This window comes from Pseudorca crassidens, chromosome 1 (genome assembly GCF_039906515.1).
Source record: "Pseudorca crassidens isolate mPseCra1 chromosome 1, mPseCra1.hap1, whole genome shotgun sequence".
Taxonomy (NCBI): domain Eukaryota; kingdom Metazoa; phylum Chordata; class Mammalia; order Artiodactyla; family Delphinidae; genus Pseudorca; species Pseudorca crassidens.
This window is the reverse complement of record NC_090296.1, coordinates 146,752,901-146,773,580: the sequence shown is the minus strand read 5'-3', so window position 1 is coordinate 146,773,580 and position 20,680 is coordinate 146,752,901. Positions and strand designations below refer to the sequence as shown.

The window sequence follows — 20,680 nt, the reverse complement described above, 5'->3', positions numbered from 1 at the left end:
GCAAGGAGTCACGAAATCATACCCTTTCTCCCTGAGATGCCGAGACATTTTTGTACTCGTTAACAGGGTTACGTCACCCATCAGTTAATGCGACGACGTAAACAAATCATCATCATTCCATTAAACAAATGCTTCGATTATCTGCCAGAGAGGTCGACCGTCAGCTCCCTTTCTGAATCCAGGATAGTCTAATTGCTAATATTCTACCTTGACCACTTATTTTCCAGTACTTCTTCAAATCCATAGCAACTCCCAGGCACAGTCAAAAGTCAACATACCTTCTGTTTCTCAAGACACAGGTGTTATCATCCTTTTGTGTAACCCTGAAGATAGTTATGAATTCCTGGGGTATTAAAGTAATCCAACCCAATGTGCATTGACAGCTCTAAAATTGTATCTCCTCCATTTCCCTTCCCACTTAAGAATTTTTTTTAACGTACCCCACTGTATTTCTCCAACTTCAGTCTCGGATATTAGTCAGTGATGACTCGTGCTGTGATAATGAGGCGAGTAGGTTTCTACACATGAAAAGGCTTAAAGCAAAACTTTAATCAGTAGCTCAATGAACCCAGAGTGGGTGGCACTGGCACATTTCTCTGTATATAGTGTGTTTAATTCCACCTACATTACCCTGACGTAACTTACGTGCTCTACTTTTGAGGGTGTGAAATGCTGTCAAAACACAGATTAGATCAGAGTTTCAAGGCCTTGGTGAAGAGAAGCTATTTTTCACTCTGGCACCTTGAGACCCCTGCGGGGGTAAAATCTTTTACCACCTGCTGGAGACTGGGGCATGACTGTAGCCACTCATCTAGGGACCTTCTATATGAGACTTCAAGGTGAACAGTCATTTCTAGTTCAGAACTGAAAGGCCATGCCGTGGCTAACAAGACACTTTGGATTTTAACCTATAACTTGTTATTACATTTCCCTTCTAGGAGTAATAAGACAAAGTTTCACCATCGAGGGCATTTTATTATTCTTTCCAGTGAACTGAGGCACTGTGTGTGAGCTGATCAGGGCTTCCTACACTGTGGGCTACACCAGGCCGGAAACAGCGCTCCCCCGCACAAAGCCCTGCCACGTCCCATCTCTCGTCTAGGCCCAGGCACGTGAGCTCTTGCTTTCATTTACACGATGTTGCCACAGACCCCATGGAAATGGGCCTCCAGTCTCTACCTAAGAGCGTGCACATTTTCATTTGTACCCGGCTCCAGGTGCAAAGAAACCTTGAACTCAGAATAACCAGAATCCGCATTAACCAGAACCACAGTTTGGAACTGTTCTGTTTGTATAATTCACATCACCTAGCACAGTCCCCTTGTATGCTCTAGGCATAGGTACTCAGGCATAATCTGTAAAACAAATGTACACAGCATTTTGATAGAATTTAAACACAGACACAAACACACTCCAGAGCGGTGGGCTCTCAGTCTGGGCAGATTTCAGCACGTCTCCTCCATAGTCAATGTCTAAATCATAATTAGAATAACGAGCAGAACGATAGCCCTCATTAGACAGAAATATTCCAGTGTATTCACTGTGCTATACTTGCAAATGCAAAAAAGTGGTCTACTATTTTTCTGACCGCTTCATGTTAGAAAGATTTCCCGCCGCATTTATATCAAACTCAGATTTAGGCTATGCTAACTTTGCAATAAAAGAGTGATAAGGCAAAAAAATACTGAAATATTTTAAGATTGTAGAGAGTTCTAAAAAAGATTTTGATTTGAAGATGAAGGCTCCTAAAGCTAGAACGCTCCAACCACCTAACCACCCCTGGTGAGCAGGGACACTTCGGCAGATTACCTGGGCAGCTAAGACTGTCTGAGGAACCACACGGGCTCTCAGCGGGCGATTCACACACTAGAGGAAGTGGCTGATCATCTTTCGCTGAAGTCCTGAAGTGTAAATTCCGATGATTTGCAGATTGAGAAGAAAAGGGCGGAGCAGGGAGGGGCGGTGGTGGTGGTGGTGGTGGTGGCGGTGGCGGTGGCGGTGGCGGAGGTGGCGGCAGTGACAACTCCTCACTTGATCTGCAGTGTGTATGGGCACCAACTGGAACAAAAGTCTGAACAGGGATGTTTCTAGCACAGTCTTCATGCTCAGGGGTTCTCACGTTACTAACTTCGGCTAAGGGAGCGCTTCTGGTTTTCCTAGAGGACGGATGGATCACCGCCGTCATCTGAGAAGTCGGCGGGGACGTCTGCCGGGGAGGTCCACTCGGCAGGTGTGCAGCCACAGGGTGCGAGCGAGAGCTCTTTAGGACAGAGCGACCTGGACATCTCTGAAAATGAAAAACTGCCGTGAGAAACTTGCTACAGACGCAAACCGTCAAAATGCTGAAGCTTTCTGTAAGTGAACACTGAAGCATTTCTGTGCGTGGATTATTCTAATTCACAGAGAGGCTCCTTCTCACCATGTACCGCCACCCTTGCTACTAAATCTATTAAGGAATAAGCATTTATATCCTTTCATAGAATACTTTCTCTGTAATAAAGATATGAAAGGATATATACAGATGAAAACATTCATCATATCTTTAGTATGAAAAATCAGAAACTTAGTATCAACGATAGCTGGAAAAAATTATGGTGAATTTAAAGTATTAGGCAGCCATGAAAAATCATAAGTAGTGCAAAGTCCAAAACATCCTTAAAAAATGCAGATGATCTGGTGTTAAATGTATAACCAGGTAAAAAACAAACAGAGGTATGAAAAATACCAGCAGGGTGGACCTCAAAGTGACAGTTAAAACAGGAATTATGGATGTTTCTCTAATTTTTATGTTTAGAGCAAATTTTATAATTTAAAAATGTGAATTAAAGAAGTTCTGATGAACGCATATATGTGAAATCTAGACAAATGGCATAGTTGACTTTATTTGCAAAGCAGAAATAGAGACACAGACAAAGCAGAAATAGAGAACAAATGTATGGATGCCCAAGGGGAAAGGTATCTTGTTGGTATCACACAGTGCACCTTCAGTACCTCATCCCAGAATTATGTCTGGGAGTAGGTGGTATTCTCTTTTGGGTCATTATGAAGGTGTGTGTTGCAGGTGTGTGATGAGAACAGGTTTATGTTCTACATTCAACGAATTTAATGTTACTTTAAAGTAAGTATTTACTTTTTTTTTTAAAACCTATTCACTTTTAATAGGGCGCAAAATTATACTTACATCACAATGTTTCCTTGACCAAATTTTAAAGACTTCTTTATTACAAATGAGGAAACAGCTAAATCTAAGGGCAATTTAACTATTTTCAGTTTTCCCTGCCAGCTGACACCATGGTGAGCAGAGTCACACCACCTGGTCAGGGGGCAGAGCAGGAACCCTAGTGTGCGGCAAGGTCAAAAACATCATGATATTTCTAATATTTTTGATTTTTATTTATAGACTACAAATAATGGCATTTGGGAAACATTTTATGTCCCAAATTTCTGTTCCTAATACTTTATACTTTTCTCCTAGGATGGGTGATCTTCGTTTATTTCTCCAGACGATGCAGGCGAAGTGATTATTTCTAGAACTCACCTCTTTAAATGCTCTCAATCGTTGGAGTGTTTTTTGGCGCTCTTGGTTTATCCATTCTTTTTTCTTTTGCTCCTCCTCTTTTTTCTGGTCTCTTTTCTGTATTTAAACAAACACATACTTGTAAACTTCTCAGAAGTTCTGAGAAAGAGAGGGACTGTCACCTGACCTTATTGCCTCCTCTGGCCCCCACGTCTGCCCCCCACGCTGCAGGGCCAGACAGTGCTGTCCCCTCACGATCAAGGCTGACGGGGCAGCGGAGCTCCACTTTGCACAAACTTAAGCCCGTGTGTCATGTTATGCAAATATAAAACATTTTTCTTCAACCACTCACCCTCTGAACGCTATGATGCTGATGAAAATATTTTATGCTTTCTTCAGCCTGCTGCAATCTGAGTCGATGATTTTCTTTGCATTGATCCTGGGGGAATAATATAATTTCATAGATCTGTTTTTCACTTGGTTATAAATTGAACGCCACATGGTTTTTAATATTACCATGGGCTATAGCATAAAAGGTTAAAAGAAAAAAGCACTGCATTGGGGCTGCAGTATAAAGCATTTATTAATAGGAGTTATGGTGTGGCTCATTGCTTCTGCCTTCTCCTCGGTCACGTGATACGGGGCAGTGGGCTGCTTACGGGAATCCCTCCTTCCTGGTAGGAGGGCCACGGCTGGGATTTAGTGCTTTGAGAGATGAAAAAGCAAATCCTCCAAACAAGTGGAAATGAGAGGACATACAGGCAGTCCCACATTCCTAAGTGGGATGTGTCCTAAGGATCTGTTTCAATGCAATTATTTTAAACACATTTCCCCATAATGTTCTAAGTGATATCTCCAAATATACCTACGTAACACATCCAACCTACAATACCTGAAAAATTATATTAAGAACTACATCTCAATTATGCTTAGCCATTCTTAGTATGTTACCTTTCTATGTAATCACGGAGTGTTTAAAAATTAAGAAAAAAATCACTCACCGCATATAAGGATTGAAATGAGCTGAATATTATCTGACTGATATTTTATAATCAACAGTTCACAATAAAATTAATTTTAGCATTTATTATAGCTGATTAGAAGTTTCTACCTATTGTGGTTTTTAAAATACCTGTGTAAGTAATAGGCATTCAATAAATAGTTGTTGAAAGACTTAATTAAAATCTAAAGATGATGGCAAAAGCTTAAATCCAAAAGGAAAAAGAATCTTAAGAAAAACATTTTAAATGTATTTTAATTGTATCCACTGATAGCTACATAAACACACACAAAATTAATCATTGATAAAAAGCCTTATTTTCAATACCTCTTTATCTTTCATAAAAGAAGAAACCCTTAGAAGGGGTAAGAAAAGAAAGCTGCCCTGGGCACTCCTACCTTTCTGTTCCTGAGACGGGCTCTTCTGGCACAGATCCTGCCCCGTTTAGATTCCAGCTGCTGGCACTGCCGGCTGAGTTCCTTCACCTCCAGATTCTTATCATCCTGCAGCCCCATTACATGATCCATGACTTTAAGTTCCTCTGGATTTTCACATGGATCATAATAGATAACTTCATCCTGTTTATCTAGAAACATATTAATGATTTCTTAAAAATATGTCTTATTATTAAAAATAATGCATACTTTTTCTAATGTAAGGAAAGTTAAATATCCTTGTAATTATGATTAACATTTATGTATATGTATATCTATGTGTACACACATACACACACACACAACTTATATAGCTACACATATCAATAAACAGAATTCTTAGAGAAACTTTTCCATGTGATGGAAATATAATTTTAATGGCAACACAGTATTCTCAAATTTAAGCACTCTCTGTTGTTAGAATATTCCAGTGTTCTATTATTATCAATTTCACTGTGGTGAACATTTGAATATAAATCTTTGTGTACATTTTTTATTACTTCCTTAGCAGATGAATATTTAAGGCTCTTGATGACTCTTGTCAAATCACCCTCCTCCAGAAAGGCAACTTACATTCCACCAGCAGTATATCATTAAGGTGCCTTAATGATATTTAATCTTAATTACATATTGATTTTTTAAAAATACATGCTAACTGTAACAAATTCAAGCCCTACAGAAGTACACAAAATAAAAAGTGAAATTTCCCTCTTCCTTCACCAACTCTTTGGCATCTTATTCCCAGAGGAAAACATGGACAGTTTGGCATGCATCCTTCCAGATTAACTTTTTTCTAATAGAAGTTTTTCCTAAGTATGTAAAATGCTTATAACGTGAAGCTACTGTAAAGTTTTTTGAATATCTAGGATTAAATTAAATGTTCAGGATCTATATGAAGAAAATAACTAAACTTGGAGGAACTTTAGGGAAAAAAAGACTTAAGTAAATGGAGAGACATACCATGTTCTTGGATGGGAAGATTCAAAATTGAAAAGATGACAATTCTCCCCAAATTATCTCTAATGTTAAGTGCAATCCCAATAAAAATTCCGAGTTTTTGGGGTTTTTTTGTTTTGAACTTGCCAAAATGATTCTAAAGTTCATCTGGAAGAATAAAGGAGTGAGAAAAGTCAGAAAATTTTTGGAAAAGTAGAGTAATGAGGGAAGTACTTGCTTTACCTGATACTAAAATGTACCTCCAAGGTACAATAATAGAAACAGCATGGTACTGGCACCAGAAGCCACTCACAAATCAGTGAAAGAAAATAACAATTCATAAATAGATCAAAACAAATATGATAATTCTGGATATGAGACAGGTAAAACTCAAAGCAAAGCAACAGGGGAAAATGTTTTTAAAAACTAGTGATTGGGACTGCTAACAATTTGGGGGGAAAAGTTAGATTCCTACCCCACATCAAAATAAATTTCACCTGGATTAAAGAGCCAAATGTTTTTAAAAACAAAATCATAAGAATACTGAAATAAAACATAAGTAAATACTGATATAATTTTGGGATAAGGAGGTATAACACCAAAGCAGAAGACTGATAGAGGTGACTTCATAATAATTAAATATTCCTACAAGGCAAGAAAAAGCAAATGACAGAGAAATTATTTGCAACATATGACAGATAATAGAATAACATCTCTAATATAGAAAGGGAATGTTCCAAAGAAAAATGGTCAAAGGCCATGAATAGGCCATGAATAAATGAAATACAAATGGCCAGTAAACATACAAAATTGCGTTCAACATCACTTGTGATTAAATAAATGAAAATTAGAAGATGCCATTTTTTGCTCTCAAGTAGGTGAGAATTTAAATGAATAAGTATGGGGAAAAAGCTATTTTATAATCAGCTGATGGGAGCATCATTTTGTACAACCTGTCTAGAGGGCCATTATGTAGAATGAAATTTAGAAATTTAGAAAATAATAGAGGTGCAGAAAAATGCATATCAAATGATTCTTGTAGTTTTTTTTTAACAAGTATGTGTCAAAATGTAAAACATGCATTGTCCTTGACCTGATTCCATCTTTAGAAATTTATTCCAAGGAAATAATCTGTTGTATACACAAAGACATGTGTAAAGGAAGGTTCTTCACTACAATGCTGTTCACAACAGTGAAAAACTGGAAATCCCTGCATGTCTATACAATGGAATACTATGCAGCCATTAAAATTTTTGATGGTTTTATTACTTACTGAAATGGAAGAATGATTATTATGTATTAAGTGAAAAAGAGGTTACTGAACAGGATACATAGTTCTGGTTTAAGAAATTGAAAGATTTATAAACATCAGCATACAAAAAAGGCTACAAAGCTATAGAGCCTAAGTATCTCTAAACGATTTAACTGGGGTAATAATAGTTTCCCTTTGTTTTGCTGTGTGTTTACCAATGAATATATTATTTGAATAATAAAGTACTAAAGGGAAATTTTGTTAGAAAATTTCAGATATATTAGACAATATACAATAATTGATAATATGATCTGTATTTCCTTGAATGTGTAATTTAAGCATATATACATTTAAATATATGTTTTACCTTTTATAAGTCTTTTAATAGAGTCCAACTGTGTAACAAGCAGTATTTCTTCATATTTTAATATCTCAAATTTAACCTCGTATAGTTCTAACTGAACTTCATAATATTGTATTTCTAATTCGTCTACAACATTTATTTTTTTTTCTTGTTCTGGAAGATCTTCTATCTTGTTTTCATGAAAAAAATAAGAGCAAGTTAAAATAATTAGTACACTAAAGGCAAACTTTACAAGCATTCAAGTTATTTTCTATTCCTTGCTCAATATCAAATATAAAAAAAGCAAATAGAGAAGAAACACTTTTCCATTTCATTTAATGGGATAAAAATGCCTTCTTCAATGTTTGTCACAAATACTTTATCTCATCCCTGAAATATATGAAAACATTTAGGTTTTGAGAAAAATAAACGGCAATGAGGTATTTACAAATGTTTTCTGCTTTAAAGTCATAATGTTACAGGAAAAAAATTAAGTGACTATGCTTCTAGGATAAAGCACCTCTTTGATTATTCTAAAATTGTGCTGAAAACACGGCTTGATTGATTTTAAACTACTGAGTACTTGATTGATTTTAAAGTACTACATCAGTACTGAGTTTGATGTTATCGTCAAGTGAATCCTACAATATAATATTTCACAAACAGGGACCTCCTTGGTGGCGCAGTGGTTAAGAATACGCCTGCCAGTGCAGGGGACACAGGCTCGATCCCTGGTCCAGGAAGATCCCACATGCCGTGGAGCATAAGCCGATGCCCCACAACTACTGAGCCTGCGCTCTAGAGCCTGTGAGCCACAACTACTGAGCCCACATGCCTAGAGCTTGTGCTCCGCAACAAGAGAAGCCACCGCAATGAGAAGCCAGCGCACCGCAGGGAAGAGTAGCCCCCGCTCACCACCACTAGAAAAAGCCTGCACGCACCAATGAAGACCCAACAAAGCCAAAAACAAATAAATAAATAAACAATTAAAAAAAAAAATATTTCACAAACATTTTGACCAAAGGGAAACTTCACGGCCAACCTTCCACAGTCTGCAAATTCTTATCTACTGGAAGATGGTGTTGGAATAAGCAAAGAAAGGAAGCTCTTTCACAATGCCTGGAAAGAAAGATTCTACCTAAAATAAAAGTATATTTTTAAAAGAAAGTTTCACTTATCTTTGTCTCACCTTTCCCTGAATTTCAGCTCTTTTGTGACTGAAACACAACTCTTTGGCTCTCATGAGTTGCAGAGTCTCCCGAGCTAACATCAGCTTGAGTTTTTCTAACCTGGGAGTTGCTGTGGCCCAGGCAGCCTGGCCAAATCTCTTCTCATCCTGTGCCATTTGTTTCTGCATTCCTGTTGTATTGTAATTAATAAAATAAAACATAATTACAACTCATTAAAAACAGAAAAATTTATCCTGAACTAATTCTTCGTTTATTGCCTCCCATGTTACCTGCAAAACATCCCTTTTAAAAGAAAAATTCTTGGATTTTAGTGAATTTTTATTGTCATAAAAATAATGCATGGTTATTGGTATAAAATTTTAGATAACTTCATTTAAAAAAAGAAAATAATAAATCATGAATCTCACTTACTTAAAGCAATTGCTTCTTATATTTTGGTGCATATACTTCTAGACTATTTCTATGTTTAGCTAGACAGACAGGAAGATATAGTTTGACCAAAACAAACAAACAAAAAACCCCCCCACAGGATCATCATTCTGCTTTATATCTTTTTTATTTCACTTAATATATCAGGGAACTCTTGCTATTCATAAAAATAGTTATAGAGAATCATGCTTACTGCTACATGGCATTCCATTTTATAAATGTACTATAGTTCAACAAACTGACAGACAATAAGTTGTTGCTATTTGGGTCTACTATCAACAATGATTTAAGATCAAAGTCCTTCACCCAGCCCACAAGATCATATGGTCTCATCCCTGCCTGTCTTGCTGGCATTATCTCACACCACATTCTCCATTCAGGCATACCTCAGAGATAATGCAGGTTCAGTTCCAGACCACCACAATAAAGCGAATATCACAATAAAGTGATTCACATGAATTTCTTGGTTTCCCATTGCGTATAAAAGTTATGTTTACACTGTACTGTGGTTTATTAAGTGTACAGTAGCATTATGTCTAAAAAACAATGTATACTTGAGGCAGGAGATAGACGGGCCCCAGACTACACAGTTTCTCCCCTGTGGACAGAAACTCTGTAATAGCAGAAACTCCATAAAAGCAGGATAATGGGGACTTCCCTGGTGGCACAGTGGTTAAGAATCCACCTGCCAATGCAGGGGACACGGGTTCGATTCCTGGTCCAAGAAGATCCCACATGCCACGGAGCAACTAAGCCCGTGCGCCACAACTACTAAACCCGTGTGCCACAACTACTGAAGCCCACATGCCTAGAGCCCATGCTCCGCAACAAGAGAAGCCACTGCAATGAGAAGCCTGTGCACCACAACTAAGAGTAGCCCCCGTTCGCTGCAACTAGAGAAAGCCCGTGCATAGCAACAAAGGCCCAACGCAGCCAAAAATTAAAAAATTTTTTGAAAAAAAAGCAGGATGATGGAGGAGTCTGGGCCCTTACCAGATAAGAGATAAAAGACCACATATTCCTCATTCTCAAAGTCAAGGAGAACTTCCTGACTACACATGCACAGAAAGGCTCCTTGGAGGTCAAAAAGGGAGGGGGCGCCACCTCACAGTAAGTGATGTCAACCTACCCTAGGCCTCTAGAATCCATCTTGGCTAAGAGATGCGCACACACACGGGAGGATCCTGAGATATACCAAATACAGACTCAGAACCAGGCAAAGCAAGATGATTGGTCAAAGGAAGAAATGCCCCGTAAAAGTGATTCAGACTACCACGAGGGTGCGACTCTCTCTGAGCCCACCCGTGTGTCTATCCACAGTCACTGTCCTCTTTTTCCTTCTAATAAACACTTTACTTGCTTCACTACTTTCTGTCTCTATGTGGAAATTCATTTCTACACAGCTGACAAGGCCAGGGCTTTGTCACTGGCCACTGGTCCCTGGTGGTCTTGTGGCTAGGATTCAGCGTCCTCACTGCCACGGCCTGATCTCAATCTCTGGCCGGGGAACCGAAATCCTGCGTCAAGCTGCTGCAGGCTGAGGCCATCTGAGATCACATACATACCTTAATTTAAAAATACTTTATTACTAAAATATGCTAACCATCATCTAAGCCTTCAGTGAGTTGTAATCTTTTTGGAATAATAACATCAAAGATCACTAATCACAGATCACCATAAAAAATATAATAATAATGAAAAAGTTTGAGATATTAGGAGAATTACCAAAACGTGACAGAGACATGAAGTGAGCAACTGCTGTTGGGAAAACAGCACTTGCTATTTTACAACAGACTTGCTCAGTGCAGGACTGTCACAGACCTTCAATCTGTACAAAACGTAACATCTGTGAAGTGCAGTAAAGTGCGGTGCAGTGAAGTGAGCTATGACATGAGGTGTGCCTGGACTGTGCTCCAGCCCATGGCTTCCTCACACTTGGCATGCTTCACAAGTTCCTCAGACTTGTCAAGCTCCCAAAAACCAGAGGGCCTTTGCAAATGCTACCCCTGCCTGGAACACTCTTCCCTCACTGTTTTGCTTTCTCCACTTCCATTTACCCTTCAGATATCAGAGCAAGTGCCACTTCTCAGAGGCCTTCATTGGCCACTCTGATTGGGCCTAATTTCTCTCTCCTAAGCTCTCAGAGCCCCATGTTTCTCTTCTTCATGTGGCTTGTTGCCAATGCCATTTTCCATGTGTTTGAATGAATATATAATTAATATAATTAAGGTTTTTCTCCCTTCACCTGACTGTACAGTGGCTGTTTACGCTTTTCCTTATATTGAATCCCCAGTACCTAAAAAATACAGAACCTGGTGCTTCAGAGGCACTCAAATGTTCTCCGAATAAAATGAAAATTACATGTATCTTAGTATAGCATTTTAAATTATTACCTGCTAATGCTTCTACTGTTTTTTCAAAATAATTCACTGTAATATCTTGAATCGAGACTATAGCTTCTTCAGCCTGTCTGGTCCATTCTTGGGCTTCCTTCTGCAGGGCAACTATCCTTTTAGGACCCAGACCATCCTCATCCAAGGACTTCTATAGAAAGAAGGGAAAGTTGTATTAGTAAAAGGGAATAGTAACGTAGAGCCATTAGGAAATCGAAAGGAAATTGGTCACACGGATTATTTCAGCTACTTTTATTACTACTACATAGTCAATTAAACTTCACTCATTCATCAGTTCCTTACTGAGTATGAATAAGGCTCTAAGTGGTGCATCCTTTGGATGACAAAGGGATACTCTGAAGTATAAAGGGAAAAAACCCTACTTTTACTTTGTATTACTCAAATAACTTTTTCTGTAAGGGAATGCTGTCAAGTTATGTTTCTCTATTAATAATGATACTCGATTGTTTGAATGAGATCTGTATTGTTAAGCACTCAGCAAAAGCCTGGTACATGACACTCAAGTGTTAGCTGTTGCTGTGGTTTCTTTTAGGGACATGGCAGGAAGCTTTTCAATAGTGAGATTCTTTTCTGAAGGGCAAAAGTAATACAGTAACCTAAAACATGAATGATCGTGACATATACTACGTCATCTAGTATCCAATTCTTCTACCAAGCGTAATTTAGTGACATAAGAAATATACCCAGGTTAGCCATCAGGGAAATGTAAATTAAAACCACAATGAGATACCACTTCACATCTACTAGGATGGTTATAATCAAAAAGACAGACAATAACAAGTGTTGACGATGATGTGGTCAAATCGGAACCCTCATTTACTGCTGGTAGGAGTGTAAAATGGTGCATTTATGGAAAATAGTCTGGCAATTCTTCAAAAGGTTAAACAGAGTTACTGTAGGGTCCAGCATATCCATATATCCAAGAAAAATGAATACATATGTCCACATAGAAACCTGTACACAAATATTCATAGCAACATTCATAATAGCCCAAAAGTGGAAAGTTACAAATGTCCATCAATTGCTAAATGGATATGTAAATGTGCTATGTGCATATAATGAACATTATTTGGCAATGAAAAAAATGAAGTTCTAATACACACTACAACATGGATGGAACTTGAAAACCTGATGCTACATGAAAGGAGCCAGACACAAATCATTCCATACGATATGAAATGTCAAGAACAGGGAGATTTAGAGGCAGAAAGCAGATGGGTGGTTGCCTGGAGTTGGGGGGGAATGGGGAATGCATATGGAGTTTCTTTTCAGGGAGATGAAAATGTTCTGGAATTAGTGCTGGTGGTTGCAAAACTCTGAATGTACTAAAAACCACTGAATTGTACACTTTAAATAGGTGAATTATATGGTCTGTGAATTATATCTCAGTACAGCTGTTATTTAGAGAAAGAAAAAATATACACAGGAAGTAAAGACAATCCAAATAATAGATTTGCAAAATAATGAACAGAACAACTTTCTCCACAGGTTAGGCTGGCATGAGTTTCATCTAAACATGATACCATTTTTATGGTAGCCTGGCAGTGGCCATGAGTGCATGTGTGGAAGGATGGCCCAGTGCAGGGGGCAGAGATCAAGAGATCTCTGCTGTCTTCTGATTCCAGCTGGTTTAGAACCAGAGAAAGCTACTGAACCTCCCCACCCACCTTGGTTCCAGATTCATTTATAACACTGGAATGATAATGCTTATTCTAACTAGTGTTCCATGGCTCAATGAAATAAGAGCAATGACAGCATTTACTAAAGTTTAATTTACTGAATTACAATCCAGGGCCTTGCTATTTAAATTTTCATCCTATTTCTCAGAAGTCTGCATGTGTCCTTAGAGGCTGAAAATAAGCTAAAGTAAATAAGCAACACATCAAAAACAAGTCATCACTTCCCTGGTGGCACAGTGGTTAAGAATCCACCTGCCAAGTGCAGGGGACACAGGTTCGATCCCTGGTCCAGGAAGATCCCACATGCCACGGAGCAACCAAGCCCATGCGCCACAACTACTGAGCCTGCACTCTAGAGCTCACGAGCCACAACTACTGAGCCCATGCACCACAACTACTGAAGGCCGCGTGCCTACAGCCGGTGCTCCGCAATAAGAGAAGCCATCGCAATAAGAAGCCCGCACACCGCAATGAAGAGTAGCCCCCGCTCGCTGCAACTACAGAAAGCCTGCGTGCAGCAATGAAGACCCAATGCAGCCAAAAAATTAAAATTAAAATTAAAAAAAAAAGTCATCAGCAAAGAAAGTGTGTAACCCTTGAAAATCTGCAGAAATCTTAATGTATTAAGATGACCGATGTAAAATGTCTTCATCTGAAATCAATTTAAAAAATAATAAATTCAATATATCTACAATATAACTAAATATAGAGTAAACCCGAAGTGGAAACACAGATTGAATCTTAAATGCAACTGAAGAAATAGTATACGATAAAGAATAAATCTCATAAAGTAAAAATATAAAGAAAACGTACCAAAATAGCAAGCTTACATGAAGTTGCAAGTTCTCGCATATCCCTGAATGGCTGCAGTAAATACTGGAAGAACATGGTTGCAGCAGTAACTAATTCCTGGTATGCTTCATCTTCCTCTCGATACACTTTCATTAATGCTACCATGGTGTTGGCTTTTTCATGCCCTTGAAGCACCTAGAAGGCAAAATGTAAATAAAGCTCACGTGTGGACAGTATTTATAAGATCATACCAAACCAACAAAGCTAAAGAAACCTGAATGTTCTAAACTTTAATGCGTCAATTTAAAATACTGATTAAGGGCTTCCCTGGTGGCGCAGTGGTTGAGAGTCCGCCTGCCGATGCAGGGGACGTGGGTTCGTGTCCCGGTCCGGAGGATCCCACATGCCGCGGAGCGGCTGGGCCCGTGAGCCATGGCCACTGAGCCTGCGCGTCCAGAGCCTGTGCTCCACAACAGGAGAGGCCACAGTAGTGAGAGGCCCGTGTACCGCAAAAAAAAAAAAAAAAAATACTGATTAAACATGAAAATGCTATTGTTCTCCAACCAAAGTGCCCAGTAAGAATGGTTAAATAAATCATGGTATATCCACAGTAGATTATTATTACTATAATCAATCATTCAGCACTGTGCTTTTGAAGACTGTTTAGTAACTGGGGACTTACCAGGGAAGCCCTGGGGACTTTTATAATAATAAGTGGGAGGTGGAGGAGGATGCAGAGTTGAAAATTTTATCTTAACTATGTTTCCTCTAAGTACTCAGAGAAAAGGACCAGAAAAAGGCATCAAATAGGGGGTAGACTGAGGATATATTTCATCACTTTTCCGACCATAAAGGTTTTGTGAGGATGTACTCCTTTTTTAAAAGCTCATAAGGACACAGAAATGCCTCCAAGTACTTCTCCAGCATGCCAACTCTCTTAATTCCCCCAGGTTAATATTGCCACCAAACCCCCAGCAGATTCAGTTAGCATAACAAATGTGGCTCTAGCCTCTGCAGAGTGCTTCTTCTGAGGCAGGACAGAAAATAAACTGAGCATTTATAATCTAGATAAACTCATTTGGTAAGAAATTACCTTACCCCCCAGGAGAAGAGAAATAAAATCAAGTAATAGTATAGACTTTTTTTCCCCAGTCAATAACCTTAAATTCTTCTATTTCCTTCCCTCCACTTAAGGATAAAGTGATCTATGTTCAGCTGACATTTTATCCAGGTGATAATAGGATTAAAAAAAAGTTTCCCTGAAAAATATTAAAACACACAAAAAAGTAAACTTAAGACAACTGATACTTTTCAGTCTTATTGCTTAGACTATTCAGAATTCAAACCATTCAGCTTCACTTTATATACACTAGCAATATTGGCAACTGGTCTAATTCTAGAATCAATTGCTTTCCTGTTCTAAATATGAGCTGAGTATTAAGATGATCACATACACTTCCATAGATGCAGTATATTTTATATTTAAGCCCTCCTCTGCCCACCTGTTACACGTAAACAGGTGAACCACACAAGTGTCAACAGCTAGCCTAACAGTATGAACTATACTGGTGCCATAGTACCTCTGAATGAACTTCAACTTGGGTAACGTATAACTTTTACAATAGTAACATGTTAGTTTAAGGAAAAACCACTTCTGTCAGAAACTGGTGTCTAAAAAATAAAAGTCTGTCTGATTCAAAATGATAAAGTTGGGCTTCCCTGGTGGTAAGAATCTGCCTGCCAATGCAGGGGACACAGGTTCGAGCCCTAGTCCTGGAAGATCCCACATGCCACGGAGCAACCAAGTCCGTGTGCCACAACTACTGAGCCTGTGCTCTAGAGCCCGCAAGCCACAACTCCTGAAGCCTGGGCCCCTAGAGCCTGTGCTCTGAAACGAGAGGCCACTGCAGTGAGAAGCCCTCGCACCGCTGCAAAGAGCGGCCCCGGCTCGCGGTAACTAGAGAAAGCCCGCGTGCAGCAACAAAGACCCAACACAGTCAAAAATAAATTTAAAAAAGATAAAGTTGACTGGCCTGAAACTGCTCTATGGTTTCCTCACATTAAAAGTGAAATTAGGGGCTTCCCTGGTGGCGCAGTGGTTGAGAGTCCGCCTGCCGATGCAGGGAACACGGGTTCGTGCCCCGGTCCGGGAGGATCCCACATGCCGGGGAGCGGATAGGCCCGTGAGCCATGGCCGCTGAGGCTGCGCATCCGGAGCCTGCGCTCCGCAACGAGAGAGGCCACAGCAGTGAGAGGCCCGCGTACCGCAAAAAAAAAAAAAAAAAAAAAAAAAAGTTCATTCTATATTTAGCTTGAGAGGATATAATTAAGATTTTGAAATGTGGCTGGATTGTTCTCTTACACCTCCCCCTCCTCAAATGAAGGCAGAGAAAAATCATTCAGATTAAGTACAGCGTATAATGAGAAAAAGGCGAGCAAGAGGCATGTCAGGGTGTGGGATAGAGCACTAAATCTTGACTCAGGAGAGTCAGCTGGTTGTGGATATATGAGCCATATTTTTCTCTTAAACCCTTTGGTGAATTTGTGAATCCCCTTCAGTTCTGTAAGCTTACCACTCAAAAAATGAATTGTTCCATCTCGCTAATTACCTCTTTCAAGCTTAAAATTGCACTCATGTTGCTGCTGTTCCACACTGATGAAGACAGCTCACATCCTGTCGGCTGTCCACTTGACCGAGTCTTTATCACCTAAAAAACCTGTGTCCTAGAAGCACCTTCATCCTCTAAAACATTTTGTCTCCATTATCGGTCTTCCCTCATACACAGAACCTGTCAGTGTTTACCTTCAGTCTGTGTTGTCATTTCCTACACGGATGGGATATTTCTAGTTTTGCTTTCAGTATTCTCTGGCACTTCCTGTCAAAACAGCCAGCTCCACCAGCATCTTCAGGGGAAAGGTTTAAGGGCCTACCCTGGCTCCTAACTGCGATTAAACTTTGATTTAACTTAGTCCTCTCGCTATAGGCCCCACGGGGCTTCCGCGGAATTCCCCTCGATGCTCCCCGACAGGTGAAGAGCACCTGCGAGGCTGCTAGCCCTTCCGCGCATCACGCTGTTAACCTGCTCCTTCCCCGCGCTGGTCTGCGGAAGGACCCCCCTCTCGCACTCGTCCCAACCTGGAAAAGGGCCCGAGGCTCAACCGAGAGGCAGAAGGACCGGGCGACGGCCCGGCGGGCGCGTACCTGGCGCAGCCGCGCCCCCGCCTCGTCCCGCCGCGCGCGCAGGACCCGCTCCCGGAACTCGCGCAGGCTCTCGCAGTCGGCCGCGCATCCCTCGGCGGGGAAGAGCGCGTCGCGCACCGCGGCGCCGCCGCAGGCGTCGGCCGCCTGGCCCAGGTAGCGCTCCAGCTGCCCGCACAGCTCCTGCAGCGCCGCCTCGCCGAGGTCCGTGCGCGCCGGCCATACCAGCGTCCACAGCCCGAGCCCCAGGCCCCAGGCCCCGCCACCGCCCGCGTCCAGTTCCGGTGGCAGCCGCGGGAAGCAGCGCTCCAGCGGCGGCCACAGCGCCGCCAGCTGCTGGTGCGCGCCGCGGAGCCCGGCGGCCGAGAGCAGGCCTGCCCAGCTGGGCGGGGGCGCGGCGGCCTCAGACACGGGCTCGGACACCAGCTCGGGCCCGGGCTGGCTCCCCTTACGCCGCCGCCGCTGCGCCGTGCGGTCGTGACAAGTCACAGCGAACTTGCCCTCCACGTCGTTCCAGGCCACGAGGAAGCGCAGCTGGTGCCGCTCGGGCTCGGCGAAGAGGTCCTCGCGGACCGGCACCCAGCCCTCCAAGCTGTCGGGTTGCTCGTCCTCCATGACCGCCGGCGGTCAGCGCCCGGAGAGCTCGGCTCGCCGGAGCCTGGTCTCCCTGCACCCCCAGCCACTGGACTGTCCGGACCGCGTCATTTTTCGCTGAACTGAAATCGGCGTCAGCACCCCAGCTGCCGCAACCCTCGGCACTTTTGATTGGCTGCCCGCGGCCTGTGAGGCTTCCAGCACGCTTCCGGGATTGGTTGGGTGATAGAAGGGAGGGTTCGCGACAACCAATGAAAAGGTCAGAAGGTCGCCGCTCCGAATCAATCAATGTCGCAACCTCGTCTGGAGCCCGGAATGATCACTCTTGCCTCACCTTTTCCACCTGTGTACACACTGACGTTGAAAAAAATATTTGTTAAATGAACGAGTTATTGTCTTAGCCTCCTACACTAAACTGTGAACCTCTTGAGAACGCAAACCCAGCTAGCTGACTTGGTCTTCTATTACTGGGTAGAAGCCACAAGCTTATTGGTATCAATTCAACAAGCTTTTATGGAATGTTTGCTGTGTGCCTGTTTTGGGAGGCTAGGCGCGGAGGGGGCATACAAAAAACGTACAGTCCCTCCGCCTTCAAAGCATCCCAGCTCCCAACCAACATGTTTAAATATAATCGGTGTTCTAACACGTCATTTTAGAGATAAGGAAACTGAGACCCAGAAAAGAAACGTTTCTTAAGATACACAGACATGTTTATGTATGACTGATTCACTTTGTTATAAAGCAGAAACTAACACACCATTGTAAAGCAATTATACCCCAATAAAGATGTTAAAAAAAAAAAAAGATACACAGACACTTAGGCAATTAGACACTTCAGACCACCTGGCTATTGAAGACCTGTTTACGGAGATCAGGAGGTGTAGTTTGCAGGTAGGGATGGAGTGTGGGTTGGAGCTGAACCTGTTCATACAACAGGGTATAAGACAGCACAGGGCTCTACCCAGGAAATGTACAGTGTAGACAGAAATACAGTACATGTCAGCTCCCGTCCTGTGAGAGCACTGCTAGAGGGGTAGTGGGGTTGGAGGACCGAGGGGGAGGAGTGAGAAGCCCAGGGAGCGGGGAAGGAACCCTTCATCAAAACACGGTTTGTGAGGGCTTGATTCAGGAACTAGTGAAAGGGCTTTTGAAGTTTTTGAGCTGGGAACGCCAGGAATCAGATTTGTACTTGCTATTATTGCCCAAGGTAAAACAACAACAACCCCCCTCGCCCCCCCCAAAAGAAAAAAACCAGGGCCAGGCTGAAGCTTTGGTTAGGGGCATCTCTACCCCCCCCCCAAGATAATCCCAAGGCATCTAGCAGCCTCTGTGGAATGTAGCTTGAAGGTCTAAAGGTTCCTCTATCTGAAGGTCCCTCCCTTTAATGTCGAGGAGAGGTGGGGCTATGGGTTCTTGGATTCCCAATAGCTACTCTGGCTGTCACCCAGTCCTCCTGGAGAGATAACCTTCTAGCTGAAGTGATTTATTTTTCCTCAAACTGTTTTTTAATATATCATTTTATCTAATATGATTTCTTATAATTCTTTAATAGTCTATTTTAATATCTTTGAATATTCTTTACAGTATGTCTTTACTGGTTTTGTTTTATAATCTTATTTCTATTAGTCTTTCTAAATTATTTGCTTTTTCAAAATGAAAATAGCAGGCTTTCTAATTATAAAAGAAAATTTTATTTCTTGTGAAAGGGGAATAAATGTATATATTCTTAGAAAAAATGTGGAAAAGTATACACCAAACCTAATAATTGTTGTTACCAGGATGCATGACTGGTTTACATTTACTTTATGGTTCTTTTGTAGTATTTGCTTTTTTCTCAGCCAAGTATTATATATTATTTTACAATAAAAAATAATTTTAAAAAGTAATAAAAGGTATATATAATTATTATAAAATGGACGAATCAAAGCTATAAATAAAATAACTCAAAAAAGATAAACCCTGCTTTCATTTTGTGTGTGTGTGTATATATATGTGTGTATATATATATAATTATATTGTAATAATATTTTGCATACTCTTCCTACTTACAAATATATTGTGGACATTTTCCACATTAAAAATATAGGCATTGGGGCTTCCTTGGTGGCGCAGTGGTTGAGAGTCCGCCTGCCGATGCAGGGGACACGGGTTCGCGCCCTGGTCCGGGAGGATCCCACATGCCGTGGAGCGGCTGGGCCCGTGAGCCATGGCCGCTGAGCCTGCGCGTCCGGAGCCTGTGCTCCACAACGGGAGAGGCCACAGCAGTGAGAGGCCCGCGTACCGCAAAAAAAAAAAAAAAAAAAAAAAAAAGGCATTGGGCTTCCCTGGTGGCACAGTGGTTGAGATTCCGCCTGCCAATACAGGGGGCACGGGTTCCAGCCCTGGGCTGGGAAGATCCCACATGCTGCGGAGCAACTAAGCCTGTGCGCCACAACTACTGATCCTGCGCTCTACAGCCCGCGAGCCACAATTACTGAAGCCTGCGTGCCACAATTACTGAAGCCTGTGTGCCACAACTACTGAAGCCCACGTGTCTAGAGCCCATGCTCTGCAACAAGAGAAGCCACTGCAATGAGAAGCCCGTGCACCACAATAAAGAGTAGCCCCCCACTCACCACAACTAGAGAAAGCCTGCGCACAGCAACGAAGACCCAACGCAGCCAAAAATAAATAAATTAATTAATTAAAAAAGGTATCTACATCATTATTTTTAATACTTGCCAAAACTGAGTTGACAGTGTTGTGATTTATTTAAAGAATTCTATATTGGTAGGAATAGATTAATTTCAATTTTCTGCCAATATAGATAATGCTGTGGTGAAGATTCTTGTACATATATCTTTGCATAATTTATTCTTTCAAATTGTTTGCTTTTGATATTTTATTTGGCTTCCAATATTT

At 41.2% G+C, this 20,680-nt stretch overlaps 2 protein-coding genes across 8 annotated transcripts in view; one reads left to right on the top strand and one right to left on the bottom strand.

Moving 5' to 3' along the window:
* HOMER2 (homer scaffold protein 2) overlaps nt 1-3,865 on the top strand; it is a 104,724-nt gene extending 100,859 nt beyond the window's left edge. For 4 of the 7 annotated variants that reach the window (XM_067698169.1, XM_067698178.1, XM_067698142.1 and 1 more), the window contains 3 exons: nt 939-1,108; nt 2,161-2,354; nt 3,476-3,865. The gene's annotated coding sequence lies outside the window, so the exon portion shown is untranslated. The remainder of the gene's footprint in view (nt 1-938; nt 1,109-2,160; nt 2,355-3,475) is intronic. The other 3 variants (XM_067698159.1, XM_067698151.1, XM_067698133.1) reach the window with 1 other exon arrangement.
* WHAMM (WASP homolog associated with actin, golgi membranes and microtubules) overlaps nt 1-20,680 on the bottom strand; it is a 52,068-nt gene that overhangs the window by 788 nt on the left and 30,600 nt on the right. The window contains exons 3-11 of the mRNA XM_067698081.1: nt 17,189-18,133; nt 14,008-14,181; nt 11,495-11,645; nt 8,672-8,841; nt 7,507-7,672; nt 4,916-5,103; nt 3,870-3,956; nt 3,539-3,634; nt 1,810-2,287 (exon numbers count right to left, since the gene is read on the bottom strand). Of these exons, the coding sequence (XP_067554182.1) occupies nt 1,810-2,287; nt 3,539-3,634; nt 3,870-3,956; nt 4,916-5,103; nt 7,507-7,672; nt 8,672-8,841; nt 11,495-11,645; nt 14,008-14,181; nt 17,189-17,800 (2,122 nt within the window). The 5' untranslated portion in view covers nt 17,801-18,133. The remainder of the gene's footprint in view (nt 1-1,809; nt 2,288-3,538; nt 3,635-3,869; nt 3,957-4,915; nt 5,104-7,506; nt 7,673-8,671; nt 8,842-11,494; nt 11,646-14,007; nt 14,182-17,188; nt 18,134-20,680) is intronic.